Genomic DNA, 18,760 nt, shown 5'->3' on the forward strand with positions numbered 1-18,760 from the left:
TTCTGGTTCAACGTCAGTGACGACAGGCTGAGATCCTCACCGCTGATTGGCTACAGTGAGAACACGTCACGCAAATTTGACGCTCGAGTTGAAAAAATTGAACTCAAGCTGTTTAGTTTGGAAATGTTTTGGGTGGTTTTGATGCGGCCTCCGTAGAATACTGTTTCATCATTACAATAGCAGCTTAACTTGGCTGTTTTGGAAACCATATGAAGCAAACAGTTATTAAAAATTTTCCCAATTCTATGCATTATTTTTGTAAATAATGCCCAGATTTAGACTATTTAAAAAAAGCGAAGATCTGCAATTTTCTTGCTTCAAACAAATACACTTGATATAAGGAGAATGCAACTTCTCTGACCAATTAGGCTCATTAATTGATTGTTAAACTTAAAAGCAACTTGCCAGCCCTTGCAGTTTCAGCAGGGTTGGAAGGTCAGCTCAAAGTTAAATCTAAAGCTGTTTTCACATGGGAAGTATAACCTGGAGACTTCATTTAAAATAATTGCAGAGGTCGTCAGTGTTCTTAAGCCTGTGCTAATCAGACATCTGTAGTCTGTAGAAAAACAACTCCACTGTGCATTCGCTGCCAAACATCACGTCAAACAGATCCAGCATACATTTACAAATAATTATTTAGTATTTATTCAATGTATTTCTATTAATTTTGCACTGACTGGAGCACTTTTCCTCCCCTTTTCAGAGGAGAATTGTTGAGGTCTTGTGTAAATTATTAATGACAACTGTGATTGGTTTCGGGGTGCAAATTCAGGAGGTTAATCTAGCTGCTAAGCATGGAGATACATTTAGAAAGAGCACGATCAAATCCATCAAAAGAGGAAATCCTGGAAGTTAATGAGATCAGTGACACGCATATCAGCAGCTGGTAAGGAACATTTTATCTTTCAACAGGCTCAGTAAAAACTTCTCTACTGATATGTTCTAAAAAATGTGGTGGATGTCACAACATAAACACATAAAGTGTGTTTGTAATACAGTCCTGTGTTAACTCGGCTTCACAGCTTTGATATAGATCACTTTTATATTTTATCAAGGTAGGAAATAGCTGCCTGAGGAGCATTAGCTTTGATATGTGTGTAACAAAACCATCTAAATGTGTGTGCTGCACTTGTTATCTTAGATCTGATCACCACATACACTATTGTTACATGGACTATGACTACACAATCAGAATAAAACGCTACTACTAACTTCTATCCATGTGTAGGCAAGAAAATATCTCAAATAGTACTTGATTTTAGACTTCTGCATTTTATTTCGATGATCACAACAAAAATACTGACACAGAAAGAGCTGACGTTTAATAAACCTTTATCGTCGTTATAGCATATGTTTTAATATTCAAGACGTTTTTTTTTACAGTACATTTATTCAGTAAATGTGTCATTGTTGCCTATGAACTTTTGTCAACAATACAGAGATAAACTTCACTGCAGAATAATTGACAGGCAGATTTGAATAATCATTTGACATTTGGCTGCAAATTCCTGTTAGGAAGTCAATTTAACATTAAAGCCGATGGTTCATTTTGATCAGAATGAATATTTAAGCAATGTCCTTGTGAAAGAAGAAAGAAACATATTTTTTGTATATAGATATTTATCTTCTTTATGAAATAGCACTTGTTATCATAATGACCCAACCTAAAACTCTTATGATTGATATATTCTTCTATGTTGATTTAGTGAATGAATACATATCTCAATAAACTTTTCATTTAAACATTTGTATGAAGATACCCTCATTTATATTTATTTTCAGAGGCCATTTAAAAAAAGCCTTGTTTCTGTATGGCACCCTCAATCCCACAGCCTTGTTTCTGTATGGCACCCTCAATCCCACAGCCTTGTTTCTGTATGGAACGCTCAATCCCACTTGAAGTCTTGCCCCACGGTTTCAAAGAATTTGATATTAAATGGCCTATAAAACTCCTGCAGCTGCTCTATGACCTCCCGTTCGATCTGTACATGAGTTCTGCCCTTGGATTTTCCCAGGCAGCGCGGCTGGCTGCTGCTCTCCGGCTTCTTCAGACAGGGAAAGCCTTTGGTTCGGTTAAAGTAAAAGTGCTTGTCCGTGATTATTCGTTTCAGCCCCAAGAAGTCCTGAACGCGGCCCATTTCCCCCGCTGGATCCGTGATCAGCCGCTCCCCGCTCACAAAGTGCATCTGCGACAGGCGAAAGTACTGCAGCCAGTTCTCCAGGTGCAGGATGTACATCCCAATCCGAATGGCGTTCCAGGAAGAGTCGACGAGACCCTCACTTTTGTTCTTAAAGGCCAGCTCCTCAAACGTAGGGATGTCGGGCTTCTTGGAAAGAGTCTGTGTGTAGTCGGAGATGGCTCTTGTGACTGGGTTACGCACCACAACAATCAGCTTTGTCTCGTGGGACATGCTGCAGATGCGTCTCGGAGCCTCTCTGGTGACAAAGTAGCTGGGTGTCTTCTCTAATGTGATCTGGCTGTCTAGCGTTCGTGGCATTAATCCCCTTGGGAGAGAAGAAAAGAGTAAAACACACATGGATGAGTCAGCAGGAGATGTTATTTCCTATCCAGGAGCATTTCAACATTACTTTTCTGCTGGAGGGATGACAGTTGATAAAGACAAGTAGAAGTCATTCATCCCTATGTATATTGCAAATACTCAGTTAAAAACAACCATAGTATTATCATGTGGGGATATTTTTAAAAGTCCTGGATTCAAATGTCACTAAAGCAAAATTATAAGCAAAAACATTTTCAGCCAAATGTAAAAACTATTAAAAGTAACAGTTCTTGTGATGCTGCAGACTCCTTTGTTTGCCATGTTATTTGTATTGTGGAAGTAATGGTTACTAGTTATACAATCTGCAGTTTGATGAATAAGGTGGAGATCATTGTTACTTTGTATTTTCATTTGCAAAGTAACTGTTAAAGTCACCTACGGTGGCCTACTGGTGCAAACGCATAGTGCATTTCTCCATTATAGGAGAATTTGAGAAATGCACTGAACATTGGTTGCCAGGTTGGTGAAGATGTTTCTTAATTTGCATTTGAATGTTTTGGCACATTCGTGTTTTTACATTTGCATAGTTTTTGAAATTGCAGCATGTTTCTCCTAATGGGAGTGTTTTGGGTCGTAACACATGTGCACCTGTCGGCCACCGTAAATGATCGCCAATTAATTGCAGTGGAGTCGGAAGAAGTATAAAACAACGGGACAGGAAAATACTTGGGTAAAGTACCTCAGAACTGTGCTCAAGTACATTAACAAATGTCCCAAGTTACCCTCTGCAACTGGAAAGACAATATACTCTTTGTAACAAGTAATAGAAAATCTGTAGAAATTGTAGTATTACAAACACAGTCTTATAATAAATCATAGACTTTTTATCGCAAACTGTAGAGCTAACTTCCAGCATACACAGAATTTCAAATAACTGTATCCCAAATAAAAACAAATGATTTGTTGGGCATTCATTGGCTACAAGACAGCTTGTACAACAAAATCATAATTATCATCATCTTGCTGCCAAGATAATGGCTGTGCAAACTACCCGCCAATGTTTCTTCTTGTCATGTGAGTTTTCCTTCCCCAGTCTAATATGTCATTCTGCTTTGTCACTGCGGTTCAATACAATTTGAGTAATGAGCATCTGATGTTGGCTGTTCAGAGAGTAAATGCCTCAGCCTCCATGCTTTGCTCCCTGTATTCGTGCAAGCAGAAAAAGAACTGTGCTGTAGCATCAGCACAATAAGCCTACAGTGAGGTGACAATAATTACAAAATAGTATGATTAAACTCTTTATTTAACTGAGATATAGTACCAGAATTCCTCTATTTTACAGCAACTGGTTTGTGGATTTCAGCTACCACATCGTCCTGATGATTAAATACCACACTTTCTTTAACATTTCTGGTGGAAGGCTTTGATTAAAACATAACCTTTCTCAAAGCTTTCTCTTGCAAGGTAAGGGTATAGGTTACCTCGAAAGTCTTGGAAATATTGATCCATTTAGTTTTATTTATGAATCTTGAGTTGTTGGCTCGGGTGCCTCTGGGCCACCAGGCAACTATTAATCTTTTATGAGAACAGCACCTTATCGAGCAAACAGCTCAAAAATACAGACATTTTCCAGGAGCTGCAGAACATTGTGTTATGGAAGCTGACTTTATTATAAGGATTGTCCATTCCATGCATTTTCATCATCTTCGGAGATGAAGATTGTATAGCAGAGAGGACATGAAAAAAAACAACTGGGCTGACAATGTGAACACAGACGGTGACAGTATGTAGATGCTTTTGCTTAAAATAGTCTGAATACAGATGCCTGCTGATTAATGTTACACCCTAACATGAGTAAACTGGACGATTTCACACTGAAATGTTTCCCTGACACCAGTTGTTTTTGATCCGATGCAGATTTAAAACTTAGTAAGCCTGTCTGTCAAAGGAAGTTGCATCATGTGCTATACAGTGATTTATTTATTTGAACAGCTGTGAGTCTAAGCGCCGTGTAAATGACATGTTACGCTGAAATTACGCATTGACGGGAGCGATACAGACACGATGAAAATAAGAGTGTTGGAATAAGTTTGGAAGACAGCGGGACCACTGGGATCAATTATCATCAAAATGTAAAGAAGGATTCATTTGACTTTAAATTGTTAGGACAGACTGGAAAGTAATTACACAAGTCATTACAGTATTTCACACTTAGGTTCCTGTTTTCATTGGATATTAAAAACATTTTGATCTTGGTATCTTATCTACATAAGAACACGTTTTACCAATGCATATTAGAAAAGGAGCAGCTGTCAAATGGTGCATACATTTAGATCCTTTTTTACTATCAGAATATGTTCCAATCTTTTCAATAACATTTGGAAACTCTAAAAGAGTCTGGAATGCTTTGACATGCGCCAATTGAGCAACTTTTAGCAATGGATATAATTCCATTTGAAAAAGCAATGTAGTTCTACTTTATACATCATGGTTCATATATCACTGACAACAGCATTGTGTAGTCACATATGCAAGACAAGTGGCAGAGCATGGCATTGAGACATACAGGTGTACAGCAAGAATCTATACCCTTCTATATAGTATACTGTATGTATGTCTTAGCAAAGTATTTCTACATCACTAAGTAACACTCACGCTTAATTCTATTGGCTGACGCTTCAACACATTTTACGTGATAGGCTAAGAGGCGGGACATCTCTAAACGTTTCACCAATCACAACAGAGCCGGCCAGCTAACAATTCAGAGACTAGTCTCTGGTTTCAGACAGAGGGTGAAAAGAGGCACAGGCACTTTTTGAACATTAAAGTGTGTCACAGTAGAGACACAAAATACAAATATGTACCTGAACATTTGCATACAAGGGCCCCTTTAAGTATCTTCTTATAAGAGAAGTTGCACTAAAACATTTATTTTTCCAACTATGTGATGACTGAATTTTACTTCATTATTTGATAACACAGTTTGAAATAAACACAGAAATATATTGAGTGTGTTCTTCTGCTGTGCTAGATCTAATTCAGATCTCGCCATGTAGCTCATTTAACTGATACCTACAGCTTTTTATCCGAGCTCAGTTGTCGGTTGTCCATTTAAAAAGATTGTATATAACTAGCTGTGACTGCAGCCAAGAAGAACAAAGTACAATCCAATGATCAAAGCATGTTGGTCTTTATTTATTTGATTGAAATCAGGGCTATTTGTACAGTAAAGGATGCTTTCATGTCAGTGGGAGCAAAATTGATCAATAACTACCAAGTCGTCTGCCTTGAAAGGATGTCAATAAGGAGCAGTGGGGGGCACCTGTCTGCAAACATTTATTTGAACTATAAATATGTAGTTGGGATCATTTAAATGATCTGGTTGTCTCAAAATGATCATGTTTCAGCTTTGCTACAACTTAATTAAATGGTGGTATATGAACCTTTATTGGCCATTTGTGATATGCAAGTGACTAAAAGAGATTTATTATTTTTTAAATCATTTTCAAACACACCTGGCAGCGGCACTCTATCTGTTCCTTACTGAGATAGCAGGAATCCACCCAGAAGGGAAACATGGGATCCCTGAGGCAGGAGTCTGAACCAACCATCAGGAGGTTTTTTTTCTTTCAAATATGCCCTCAAGAAACTATCTGCACTGCACAGCATCTGAAAGTAAAAGATAAAATTAAGGATCTTTATGGCAGTGGGTCCTTTCACTAAAAGCTGCTCTGTCCTTGTTTGGTAATGATTATTTGCAGTTAGAAAATCTACATGATTGTAATACCAATGGGACTGCTCCGAGGGCAATCACCGATGTGTCTGACTCTCATCCTGCATGTATCAGTAGCAGAAACTTTAAAATACACTTAAATATAAACACGTTTGCTTTGGGACACACACACACACACACACACACACACACACACACACACACACACACACACACACACACACACACACACACACACAGCTTGATTAACTGACATTTGAGTGAAGTGCTCTGATTGATTACCAGCTTCTCACTCAGAGTCTATGCTAAATTCTTCGTGGTAATTTACAGGGTTTTTTTTTCCAATTGTCGGTGAAACCTTAAGTCAGGATGCATTACGGGCTTGGCTGTGACATTTTAATCACTCAGAGAAAATGAACTCAGGTGTGGAAGATCTGCTCGATACTGTAAATGAGAGCTGTTCCTGGTTGAAAGCTCATTTGTTCTGGATGCTTCAGCATTGCGTTTCATGCTTTAAATGCACAATTCGTGTTGGTAATTTCTGTATAAATTAAATCCTTTTTTCTTTTTTCTTGATTCAGTCTTACTTTTGTAAGCATTATTTCAACTGCTATACCATTTTATACATGTTAACAGTTTGTTACTGTGGACCTATATAAAGCAAGAAACACCTTTTTGTATCCAGGCAAAAACAATTTAACAGCAAGGAGCGAGTCCATCTGTTGTAACATCGCAGGAAGTCTATGAAGATAGAAGCAGCCACTAATTGGTATATGCATTGTGTTCCTTTTATTGTCAAGCTTTCGGATCTGGATTTGATTTCACAGCAGGGAGACTTTACAGTCTATTACAATGTGTGTATAAAGGAGTATTGCTCTTAATGAAAACAGAAACAATTAAACAGACTTATTATATCCATCTATTAACAATTACATTTGGGTTTGGAAGAAATTACAGAGAAATGTAAATAAAAGTAAGATAATCTAGTCACAACATACAAGTAAATGTAACCTTTTGGATGACCTCAATATCAAATGCAATGCAACTAAAAAATACATTTCAATAAGGTATTGTTTTACTTTAGTGTATTATGTAAGACAACAGAACAATGTAACCTTAGAAAAGAAGAAACCAAGATATTTAATAAATGTGTCAGAATTTCTTTTTAGGTAAACCTGTCTTTCATTAAGCATATTCAGGCAGTAGATATTCTACAGTTTAAAAAAGCAAGCATCAAATCCGAGCAAACTGAAAGTGCTCTTTTTTTTTTGTTTAAGGCACATAGATTGACACTTTAAGTATTATCCTACATAACAGTTCAGTTTACAAATAAGGAATAAAATCTGCTTATTTTACAAGAAACACACTCTTTATTAAGATTGTAATACTGCAAGTAATCCACTGCTTTGAAAAATGTATATGTAATCTAAAACAAAATATATGTAACGGAATACAGTTACCTTTTTTGTATCCTGTGCAATGGAACATTTCATATTAGCTTAATAACCAAGTAGAGACAGAAAAATAAATAACCAAGTAAATAGAAATGGAGCATCCTTCAGCAGCTCTTACCTACAGGTAGTTAGGGGCAACAGTGGAAAGCATTGCTGTCATTGCCACTCATTAATGAGCTGTGCTGTGCTGAAAGCTATAGTCTGCATATCGTAGTGACCCTCAAAGAGCCTGTGGGCTATCTCGCTGAACAATTTATCTGTGTATCTGTGTTCTCACAGTGGAGGCAAGAGGTCTGGAGTTCACACTTACTCCCCTCTGGACGCTGCTACATCATTATGGAGGAATAAGACACAAACATAGATGTCTGTATTTCAATAACCAAGGACTCGCCATTAAACCCAGATACAACAATCTCATGCAGTACACAGATCCTCTGGGAGAACACTTACTACAGTTTTCCTACCTAAAGCGATTCATCCACAATTGGTTTATTCGTGATTACTACCAGAAATGATGCTTTCACTTTTGCCGGTTGATATCTGTAATTTGCTCTATTACGCTCAGGCTGTACCGTAAAGGCGTAGTCATTCATTTGTGTTGTACATACAGTAGTGAACATGTTAGTATTTTGCATGTGCTGAACCATTCAAGATGAACACTTTAAACCCAAGGTCTGCCCTACCACTTCACAGAAATGTAGAGAAAATCTCATCAAAGCACAGGGTATACAGTCCTTAGGCACATTTGAGTTTGAAACCACCCGCCTGGCACGTATCATCTTTTTTTGGATGAGTTTAAACAAGTTCATCATTGTGCAATATCTAGTGCATCCCGTTTTGTAGCTACAGTAAAAGCACTATACGTATCAGAGTCGCTTGGTAAAGCACAAATCATTTCCTAACTATGCAGCTGAAATGAAAGATTGCACGTCTGGTGAAGGCTGCTATGAAAATGAGGGGGGTTAAAAAACATTGATCTCTTCAAAACATCTATGAGCAGTAGCGGCCGCTTGCATCACAGTAAATTCCAATGTTAATAAAAGCACACAGAAGCTGTATACGTTTTTGGGGAGTTTGATTTCTTTTAAATTAACACAAATACAAAATTAAAACCTATAATTGCACACTAAAACCATTATTTCAAAAAAAGAACTATTTCACATAAACCTCTGTTTTTTACTGGGGCTGGGGCAGTTCAACTTACCTGATTGGGGGGGGGGGGGGGGGGTGCGCTAAAGTTTATGGGCGCTGTATGCAATATAGGCGTAGTTCTGTTAGTATAAGATGTTTTTTTTTGGGTTTTTTTTTGGGCGCCCCCGATGGGTTGATGCACCCTTAGCATTCGCCTATACTGCCTATGCCCTGTTGGGGCCGTTGTAGCGCGCTTGCTCCTATCGGCCACCGTAGATAATAATAGACTAGTGCACAGACCTTCCTTACACCCCATAGCTGCCAGAGCAAACAGCAACAAAAGATCTGAACTTCTTTCCAATATAACACTTGAATAAAAACGATTACCACAGAGAACAATCAAATCCTCCCTGACTCACAAACCAAACAGATATAGAACGATAAAAGCTCTTTAGTACAGAGCTGTTGTATAACTGAAGAGTGTAAAGTATGAATACAAAATGCTGCAAATTGCTGCTTTATCTACAGGATGTGTATGAATTGTTTCTTAGTGTGAAGACGGTGGACTGTTCGGCTCCAGACAAGTGTGTATTGTTGAACCACTTAAACCTCCAAAGAGCACCGGAGCTTCATCAGGGATGCAGACCATCAGAACGAGTAAAGGTCAGCTTTGAATCATCTCCTTGTGAACGATCAATGAACTCAGAATGTATTACTGTCATTTCACTGTGGTGTGAACTTAAAACAGAATGTTGCATATCGTCAGTTCAGGGCAAGTTCTCAGTAAATGTTTGCAGAACAAATACAAAATGGTCATGCACCAAGGCTGCACATGCAAAACGCAAGTGCCTTACTTACACATTTTTATATTCAATTGTGGGTTCAAAATGTAATATGTGAAAAAAATCTATTTTAGACAGTTGAATGATTTTGAGGAATTACGTAAGCAAAACATTGATCTGATTGTGATTTAACTTAGGAACCATTAATCACAATGTGAAGTGTTTCTGCAGAGCTTTAGAGAGTGGCTTTCCCTCCTCCCCGTCAACAAATGTTTGTCATTACCACGATGAATAATGAACCTTGCACTTGAATAATATGCAAGCTGACAGGCTGACCATGGAGGGACCCAAATGAAACCTTCCATTACATATGCTGTGTTTGTTTGGCCCTCTGGATTTATTTAACTACAAATTAAAAGGAAAAGTCTCCTGGGCTCCATGTGCCAGTGTGGTATCACAATAAGCAGCATGTGGTGGTCATGGTGTTTAAACACAAAAAGCTTGAGTAAAGAAACAAAAATGCAACATTTTCTAGAATAATTGATTACACTTTTTATCAGAGGTATTGTAAGTATTATCCAACCAATCTTTAGACCGAATTAAGCCTGTCAAGTGCTATCAAATGTAACAGTATGGAACAACAACTAAATCCTGAAAACAAAGAATTCCATGCAAATTTAGACAAAAAAAAGTAAGTATTGTCTTGTAAGTAAAAACGTATTAAATTGAAATGTCCCGAGAGCCTGTCATAGCAGCTTCAGGATAATTGCTTTTTTAATACATTTATATATGTTCAATCGAGTTTTTGAGTATTTGGGTCTTGTGGTGTCACAGTTGCCGCAATAAAAACCTTTTTTCCCCATGATTTCATGTTTTAATTTTAGTGATGAATTGAAGGTTTCAAAAAGCTGTCTGCAAACATTCTGACTCTGGGAAATAGCATTTCATTTTCATACAAACCATTTGTCCTGAAATGTCCTGAGAAGGCAATACCACACACACACACATACACACACACACACACACACACACACACGCACGCACGCACGCACGCACGCACGCACGCACGCACGCACGCACGCACGCACGCACGCACGCACGCACGCACGCACACACACACACACACACACACACACTTGCCTCCCTGCCTTCAAAAGCCATTAACAGTCTGTATTACTCAGGTAGACTGTGCAGACACAATGTTCCTATGCTGCATGATTCTCATAATGTCTGTGCCACTGCACTGTCTAAAAATGGCATCTTCCTCTTTTCTTGATAAGGCATAGATCCGGTCTCCACTGGAGAGGCTGCTCCATTATTAAAGTATCACTCACTTAGATTACAGCTGTGATGACATCTGATCATTAATCACCAGCAACAGAGGCCTGCCGCCCTGAAAGTCTATTAAGAGTTAACAAAGAGCGGACCAGACAAATTCGACAATCCTGAAGGCCGATTCAGCTATGAGAAACAGAGATGAATAACAATTCAGCACTCTGGGAATCAAGCACCTATATTTTTCTAATTAAATAGAAGACAAACTGGTTGAAAATATCAGACGGAACGAGCCAGATGTCTTGCAGTGGAGGATTCTTGGCCTTAGCCACATAAAAGAATCAAAACATATTCATAGTGGGACAATACAGTCCCGCAATACTGGAAAATAAATCGTATAATTTCTTTGACCTTAAACCAATACCTATTTAATCGCTGTCATTTCCACACCAGGCTGTTGTTTTCCTCTAAATAACATTTATTCATGGTTTGGTCTACAGAGGGAAATGACTGACACTTGCTCTCTCCTTGAACAATAACACGCTGAATCGAGCGGAGCCACGAGCTGTCACATTAACATGTTGCAAAGGTATTCACGGACACTGAAATGAAGATGAGAAAATCTTTGAATTCCTACACTTCCCATTATGAGAGTTAGTATTACTGCTCTTTTTGCTTAGTTTGTAGATATTGGATGAATTTACAGCTGCTAATATCCTGATTTAAAACAATTGAACAACGCAGCTAATACTATTTTTAATGATTGTATAATGGACATTAAACGCCCTTCATGATATAAACAATGTGAAATCGTGAATGTTGTTCATATATCACATTTTCCGGTTCATATTTGTATGTTGTGCCTCTATTGGGACATGTCTCCATGCTTTAATGTTCAAAAAGGTCTTTATTTTTCTCATACTGCCTGTGCTGCAGCACCTCTTTTCACCCTCTGTCTGAAACCAGAGCTCAGTCTGTTAGCTGGCCAGCTCTGTTGTGATCGGTCAACCGCTTAAAGATGTCCCGCCACTTAACCTGTCAAGTACAATGTGTTGGAGCGCTAACCAATAGAAGCACAAGTGTTAGGTAGTGATGTCCCTGTGAACAAAAGCCTATATAACACATGACAGGAAAGGGAAATCCCAATAAAAAACACCACCGGGCCCCTTTAGTCAGCTCCATTGATCACCTGTTGGTGCAGGTTGACAGCAGCATCTTAACTGACATAAATGGCAATTCAACTGACAACATTTCTTAAATTGTATCAACACTGGAGCCTTTATAAGTTCTTTATAGGTTTGCACTGTAGCCTGTAGCAATGGCAAGGATATTTATAAATGGAGAGCGGACAATCCGCACACCTTCAGTAGTTGTTCTCCTGGGAGAGAGGGTGGGAAAGTACAAAAGGAGACAGTGTAGGGGAGACTCAGAAGGAATAGCTCAGACAGGATTTTATCCCTGGTCATTGGGGACGCTCTGGTTTCGCCAGGAGGGGAAGCTGACATTCTCTGAGGATGAGCTTAACTGCTGGATATTAAGTTAGTTTGATAGTATTGTTTGTTGCGGGGACTACTGAAGCGTGATAGAAAAAATGTTTGCTGCAAAGGAGTTAAAGGGAGCAAGGTGGAGGATGAATGTACAAAGCCAACTTTAACTTTCACTGTGGATTGCATCCTGAGTCCTGTGTGTCATGGTTCAGGCTACTTATAAAGCGTTGGTAGTGTTATTTAAGAAATATATCACGTTACAAATACCTAGTGAGCACATCAAGTTTGAAAAAGCTAAATAAAATCTAAGCTAACAGGATATGCTCCGTTTTAGTATGAAACATATAGTTAAGCTCACACACACAACATATGTTGACCTACTGAATTAAAAAAAGAACAAATCAAACAAAGGAAGTGGAAACTATAAAGCAGATTCAGACAGATTCACCATAAGCCTACAGAACAGTATAACTCATTAAGCAGAAATCTGATCCTTTTACAAAAATCACAATATGCTCTTTTTAGTTTTTTAGTACCATTGTAATGTTGCTATTAATCCCCAATTTTTTGAAACACTTATCTGATTCGTCTTTTTTTAAGGTAACTGCAAGTGGATACAATTTCCTTTTTTTGTATCCTGATTATATAATCCAGTTACGTGTAATCTGTAACTCTCCAAACCTGGTCATACAGTACACAACATGTTATCAAGTCAGTCCAGGATTTTGTGTACGCCGCTGAGGCTTGTGTCTTAACCCTGGGTTAAGATAATGGGATTAGTTAATTTACTCGTAAACCAAAGTAATGGATAAGGATTGATGGCACTAAGGAGGGGTTGAGGGATGACCAAAGCTATTGCTATTCATCTTGAGGGGAGCATGAATGTGTCCAACAATATTACGGCTATACATGAGGAAAAGTCAGGTCATCGCTTAGGTTGTCATGATACATCCTCTCTCTGGGCACCATGAATGTGAATTTCAGGCCATCCATCCAATAGTTGTGAGATATTTTAGTTTCTAACAGAGTGGTGGACCGACCAAATGATAACCTATTTTATTACACAGTATATCAAAATGCTAGACTCAAATTTGCAGGATTGGCTCTTTTGGTTATTCAATTGCTTTACCCTGGGATTGTTTCATAATGTACGCATGCATGTTCACATTCTACTCTGAATTATTTTATTAAAATGAATAAAAGCACCGGGTCTCTACGCTTCAGACTTCATCGGGGAAACATCCCAGAAAGAGTTGTTTTTTAATTAATGTTAACAACTACATGTCTCTGAGCTGCACTGGAATGAAGACGACTCATTAATAATGCAAAGTTACGCCTCACAATCCCTCGCTGTATTATGTGCACTTTTCTGTGTTAAATGAGAACCATCAAACTTTCTGTCCTCATCAACCTTTCAGATGATACTGTTCCGAGCCTCTGCCTCCCCGAGCCAATTAATGTGGACCTGGAGAATATTTGTTGCTGCAGCCTCTCATACAATTTCAACTCTTCTCGGAGAATCTACTGGAAGTGCTTCTGACTCCTGTGAAATCAATAGAGCCGAGATGCCCTTTTAAGTCTTGATGGTGTATAGCGACGTGTTTTTGTTTGATCTTTCTGATTCTGTGGAGGATGGAAAAAGTGGCGAGGATATTTGTGCCTGTGAAATGTCTGTGTTATCAGTGGTTGTGTGAATAGCTTCACATAAAATAAATGAGGCCCACGTGTGTGTTCTGTTCAGGGGGCACAGTAATGAACACTGCACCATTTTTCCTGGGAGGCTAAATGATCTGTCAAACGCTTAATGTAACAGGACAGACTGTGCCGAACAAGTGGCCACCACACTCAAACTGACGAGAGTTAATTTGGTGTCACATGTATGTTTCTGTCTGTTCAGCATATATATAAGTTAAAATAAGAATAATTTAAAAGGAAAAAAGTGTCTTGAAATATGCCAAGAATGGAGTGTTTATAGTTAACAAAGTTTTGTAAGTGTTATATGAGGATGTCCATTTCTTGTAGCAACATTGATAATAAAGAATATGAGATGGTGAAGCAGTTTGGAAAAAGCTACTTTGCATCAAACATATGGAGCCCAAGGTCAATAATTAACTTCCATGTCCAAATGAATTAATCAAATTAACCAACAATTAATCAATGGCAATTTCAGTTATCAATGAATTACCGCATTCATTCAACAAGAGGCAAGGCTATAATGCTCATTAGGAACACATTAAAATTGTCGAATTAGTTGAAAGATTATATTTTCAAGGACAAGAATGAACCTAGCAGTAGAATCAGTAGAATCAGGATGCAAGGTGCTCATTTCTAGCTTGTTGGTATGCTATGCGAGTATCCATTTGTAAGCCCATGGGATAAAGTGTCTAGAGAAATCATGTTATGAAATGAAATGTAAAAAGAGGCCTGTCAGTGGCACTAATAGGGAAGTCATGGGATCCATATGTAATCTGGATCATGTATGTTTGTTTGGTTTCATTTCATTTCAACCATTGCCCCAGGCATTTCACTTCAGCCCTGCCATTCACAGAGCCATGCAGCAAATACATGTAGATTCACATGAACTGGGTACATTGTTTTATCTGATATGACATATTTTTATACAATAGATATCCTTCTTTCTGTGAGTGCATACGTTTATATTTCCAGGTTTCTACTGTATGTTTTCATCCGGAGCTACACTTAATCTCTCATTTATAGGATATGTGTTTTTTACCTTTACACAAAGGTGCAATTTCCCTGGTGTTGAGTTCAGATGTTTCTTTGTACTGTGTCCAAAAGTCCATGGATAAAGAATTGCTTTCCCCCCAAATAATAGTGCGTTCAGTGTTTGAAAGATAATACCCTACAGTAAAGACACTTTACAGCAAATACAACAGCACAGTTTGTGCAGAATATCAGTATGTATAAAACTATCTGTAAATGACAGGCCACTGATAGACAGATGGAAATGACAACTGATAAATTAGAAACACAAAGTGAATGTGAAAGGTATACATTCATTACATGACGTGCTATAAATGTGAAAGTAAATCAAAATGTAAAGATACTTTGTGACGGAAAATCACTGAGGGCCGGTCAAATGACATGTCACTCATCAAGGTAAAAAACAGCTGACTCTGCCTGAATTAAACTAGCCTTTGAGTTTATTATATTCTTAAAGCAACTGTCAGCGTGTGCAATACTCCTTCTCGGTAGCATCATATTAGCATGAGATATTGAATTGGATTAAAAATGAGATCTCTGGTGAGGTGAACTGTTGCTATTGCATCATTTAGGCTGCATTAAGATGGTCGATTAATGTAGAGGAAGGTTGCTGGTGCAGTGAAAAGACTAATGCTGAGGGCAGGAGGATATCTGCTGTGTTGGTGTCTGATCTGATCTGTTGGAGGGATAGAAAAATGCAACACCGTTTTTTCTGGTCTGCTGTGTTCGGATGCTTGGTTAAAATATGTAAAACACAAGACTTTACACTTTGTCTCCTTTGGACATCATGTGTACCTGTGTTAATCAACACTTCCTTCACCAACAAACAAGCATCCTCTTCATATGTCGAGGTGTTTGCTGAGGTTTTCAATTAGTTTTCCAGCTCATTCTGTTAAGTGTTACAGAGAGCAACACGGTTCATTTGCTAATTCTTCCAAATGAATTTAATTGGTGTATTACACACAAGAATAAAGAATAACTGTCCATAAAGTGGACCCTGAGGAAGTTGTACTTTAGTGCTCGAAAAGCTCTTTCCCGTGAATACAAATAAAACTGCGTAAAATATATTACCAAGTGAAATGCATGGAAAACTAAGTGAAATGAGAAGGAGATCTTCATGAACATTACAATTATTGATGACGTTTTTTTGTGTCTTAAATAGATGCATCTGTGTGATGTTAGCTTTTGTTTATTAGTTAGAAGATGAAAATTACTGATTCCTTTTCAGGACTAGAGCAGTACACTTCTTTCATAATGTCATCACTGCAGTTATATTTAATTTTCTATTCCCATTCTTTTGTATTTTTCTATGTGTATGTTACAAATTGGAAATAATGAACAAATACAACATTACTTTTGATTTGCCTTCACTAAAGACATTCATAGACGACTTTTAAACACAATTGGTCAACTAACACATTCTGTGATTTAATTATAAGATCTGTAAAACAGAGTTTCTCCATAAAGAGTTTTGCAAAAACATCCTTTTTAAAGCTTGTGTTAACCAGAAATGTTTTTTTTTGTTTTTACTGAAAATGAATCATTCAGCATGAAGAAAGCTCTTTAATTGACTACGCTACTAAATTAATCTTAGTGGACTTAAGAACAAAACAACCTGACTGCTAAAAACAACTAAAATCAAACTGGTGTATTCATTTTAGTTTCTGATAGAGTGTCTGTGTTCGTTCACAACATTGTTGGGTCAAAACGTTAATTGGTTAAGAGACACACCTTTAGTTCTCCTTAATTGCAGAATGTGAGGGTGTAGCATTGCCTCTTGTAATATAAAAAATATAACGTATGTTTACAAAACAGCACCAACCGTTTTGTTATCTAAGTGCATTTTCAGACATAATGCAACAAAGAACCATCAAGCATTTTCGAGGACATTTGCAGACTCAAGTGCCTCTTCATTTTCCCACTGCGTACTTGATCATCACAGTTTCTGTGAAAAGAATAATTTAACTCTGCTTAAATTTCAGTTTAAGAAAAGACAAATACATCTTATCAGAAGATTATAATCAACAGAGGCCATCTAAGAATGTTATAGAAGTGACAGAGCTGGGAAAAGAGAGAGAGGTGATGCTCTGGGCTCGGTACACCTTGTGAGTTCTTTGCCTTTACCCAGAACATTGTGTGCCCTAGTGCAGCCTGTTTGAAGTGGGCTGCTGACCTGGGGGCTGCTGGTGTCAGGTGTGCTGGTGTCAGGTGTCAGTTTGTGTGAACTGATCCTACATCAGCCTCATGGAGCTGTCTGTTCAGCACCATGGAGCTCCACTCTAACATCTGCAGCTCTGAGAAAAACATCATAGACTTAAAATAACTTGTGATCTTAGTGGTGGCATGCTGCATTGGTTTAGTTTGCATGTTGGTATGTGTGATAGCCCCAATAATAGCCTTTATATGAATACAATTACAGCAAAACGTGCCCTTTTAAATTGAATTATAGGCTACTTAAATCATTTTTAAAACAACTTTATGACTAACAAGTGCTTTGGACTTGCAGAAAGGTGTAAAAAAACTGGATTAAATAAACATGTGGACATAGTATTGTCTGGACCTCACATATCCCAAGAGTCCCCCTGCCCAGCAGAGCAGAGGAGTGACTCCACTGAACCGGGTGACTGTCGAAATCAGAGCATGTATGCAAATAATATATCAAGACAAGTGCATCTGTCTCGGAAACATGACAAATAAGTTTGTTCCACGTGTTCCTCACCTGTACCAGTCCAGCCCTCTGTCATAGTTTCTGTCGAAAAAGTGCGGCTCAGTTCCTAGTGCGCGCACATCTGGATGTATCCGGATGAACTCCAGCACCGCCCTGGTACCTCCTTTCTTTACACCGACTATTAACGCATTAGGCAGCTTCTTATTCCCATATTTTTGGGCAACACTCATGTTTCTTAACTTCGTGTCATCCGAGTGACTTCCAGACGAGGCAGTGGCTTTAATGTTGCGCAGATCGCTGTATCCTCGCGGGGCAGCGGACCCATCCAGAGCGGACCTGACTTCCAACGAAGCGCAATTGTCTAATTTCCCAAGAAGTTTCTTCCCTCCTGCGTTCTTGCTCGGCGGGCATCTTCTCCCCTCGTAACCCCGGTTTGTCATAACTGTGCTGCGACAAAAAAGAATACTGTAGCATAAATATGTGCAGGATAAAGACACAGTGAATATGAAGGCGAATCTGGCGCTGAATCTGTTCGTAGATGAGAGGAACCTATGTGCCATGTCTCCATGGGTTCAAGTGCTGCATGATTTTCCATCGGAGTCTTCCTCCTCTCTTGGTGTGCGATCTGGCAATACTGGTTGCAATACTATAGGTTCTAAAGTCAGGCAGACTGGCATAAGAGGATAGGGGTGGCTTCGCTGATGCATCAACTGCGCGTAAATCGCATTATTCCTTTTCATAGGCTGCTGAAGTGTGCGAGAAACTTAGAGCAGAATACAATTAAAGCAGCTTCCAAGGGAAGAAATGTCTCAGTCCTCCTTTAAACAAGTTTTTCTTAAGTCATTTGAAGCGGATCAAACACTGAGAACAAACGGACCCGAGGAGAATTTGACGCCCATCTTTATCCTCCTTCTCACTGATGCGTGTCGACTGTGAGATAAAAAGTCCCGTGTCCCTAAAACTCACCAGCAGGATTTTTCTGCTCGCTTCCAAATAGGATTTTGA

At 38.5% G+C, this 18,760-nt stretch overlaps 1 protein-coding gene across 1 annotated transcript; it reads right to left on the minus strand.

Annotated features, from left to right (window-relative positions):
* Positions 1-1,702: 1,702 nt before the first annotated feature.
* Positions 1,703-18,342, minus strand: hs3st2 (heparan sulfate (glucosamine) 3-O-sulfotransferase 2). The gene is made up of 2 exons (XM_034143665.1): positions 17,807-18,342; positions 1,703-2,505 (listed from the first exon to the last, which is right to left on the minus strand). Exons 1-2 carry the CDS (start codon positions 18,313-18,315, stop codon positions 1,887-1,889), a joined length of 1,128 nt encoding a protein of 375 aa, XP_033999556.1. The 5' UTR covers positions 18,316-18,342; the 3' UTR covers positions 1,703-1,886.
* Positions 18,343-18,760: the final 418 nt, after the last annotated feature.

Source organism: Trematomus bernacchii, unplaced genomic scaffold (genome assembly GCF_902827165.1).
Source record: "Trematomus bernacchii unplaced genomic scaffold, fTreBer1.1, whole genome shotgun sequence".
NCBI classification, from domain to species: domain Eukaryota; kingdom Metazoa; phylum Chordata; class Actinopteri; order Perciformes; family Nototheniidae; genus Trematomus; species Trematomus bernacchii.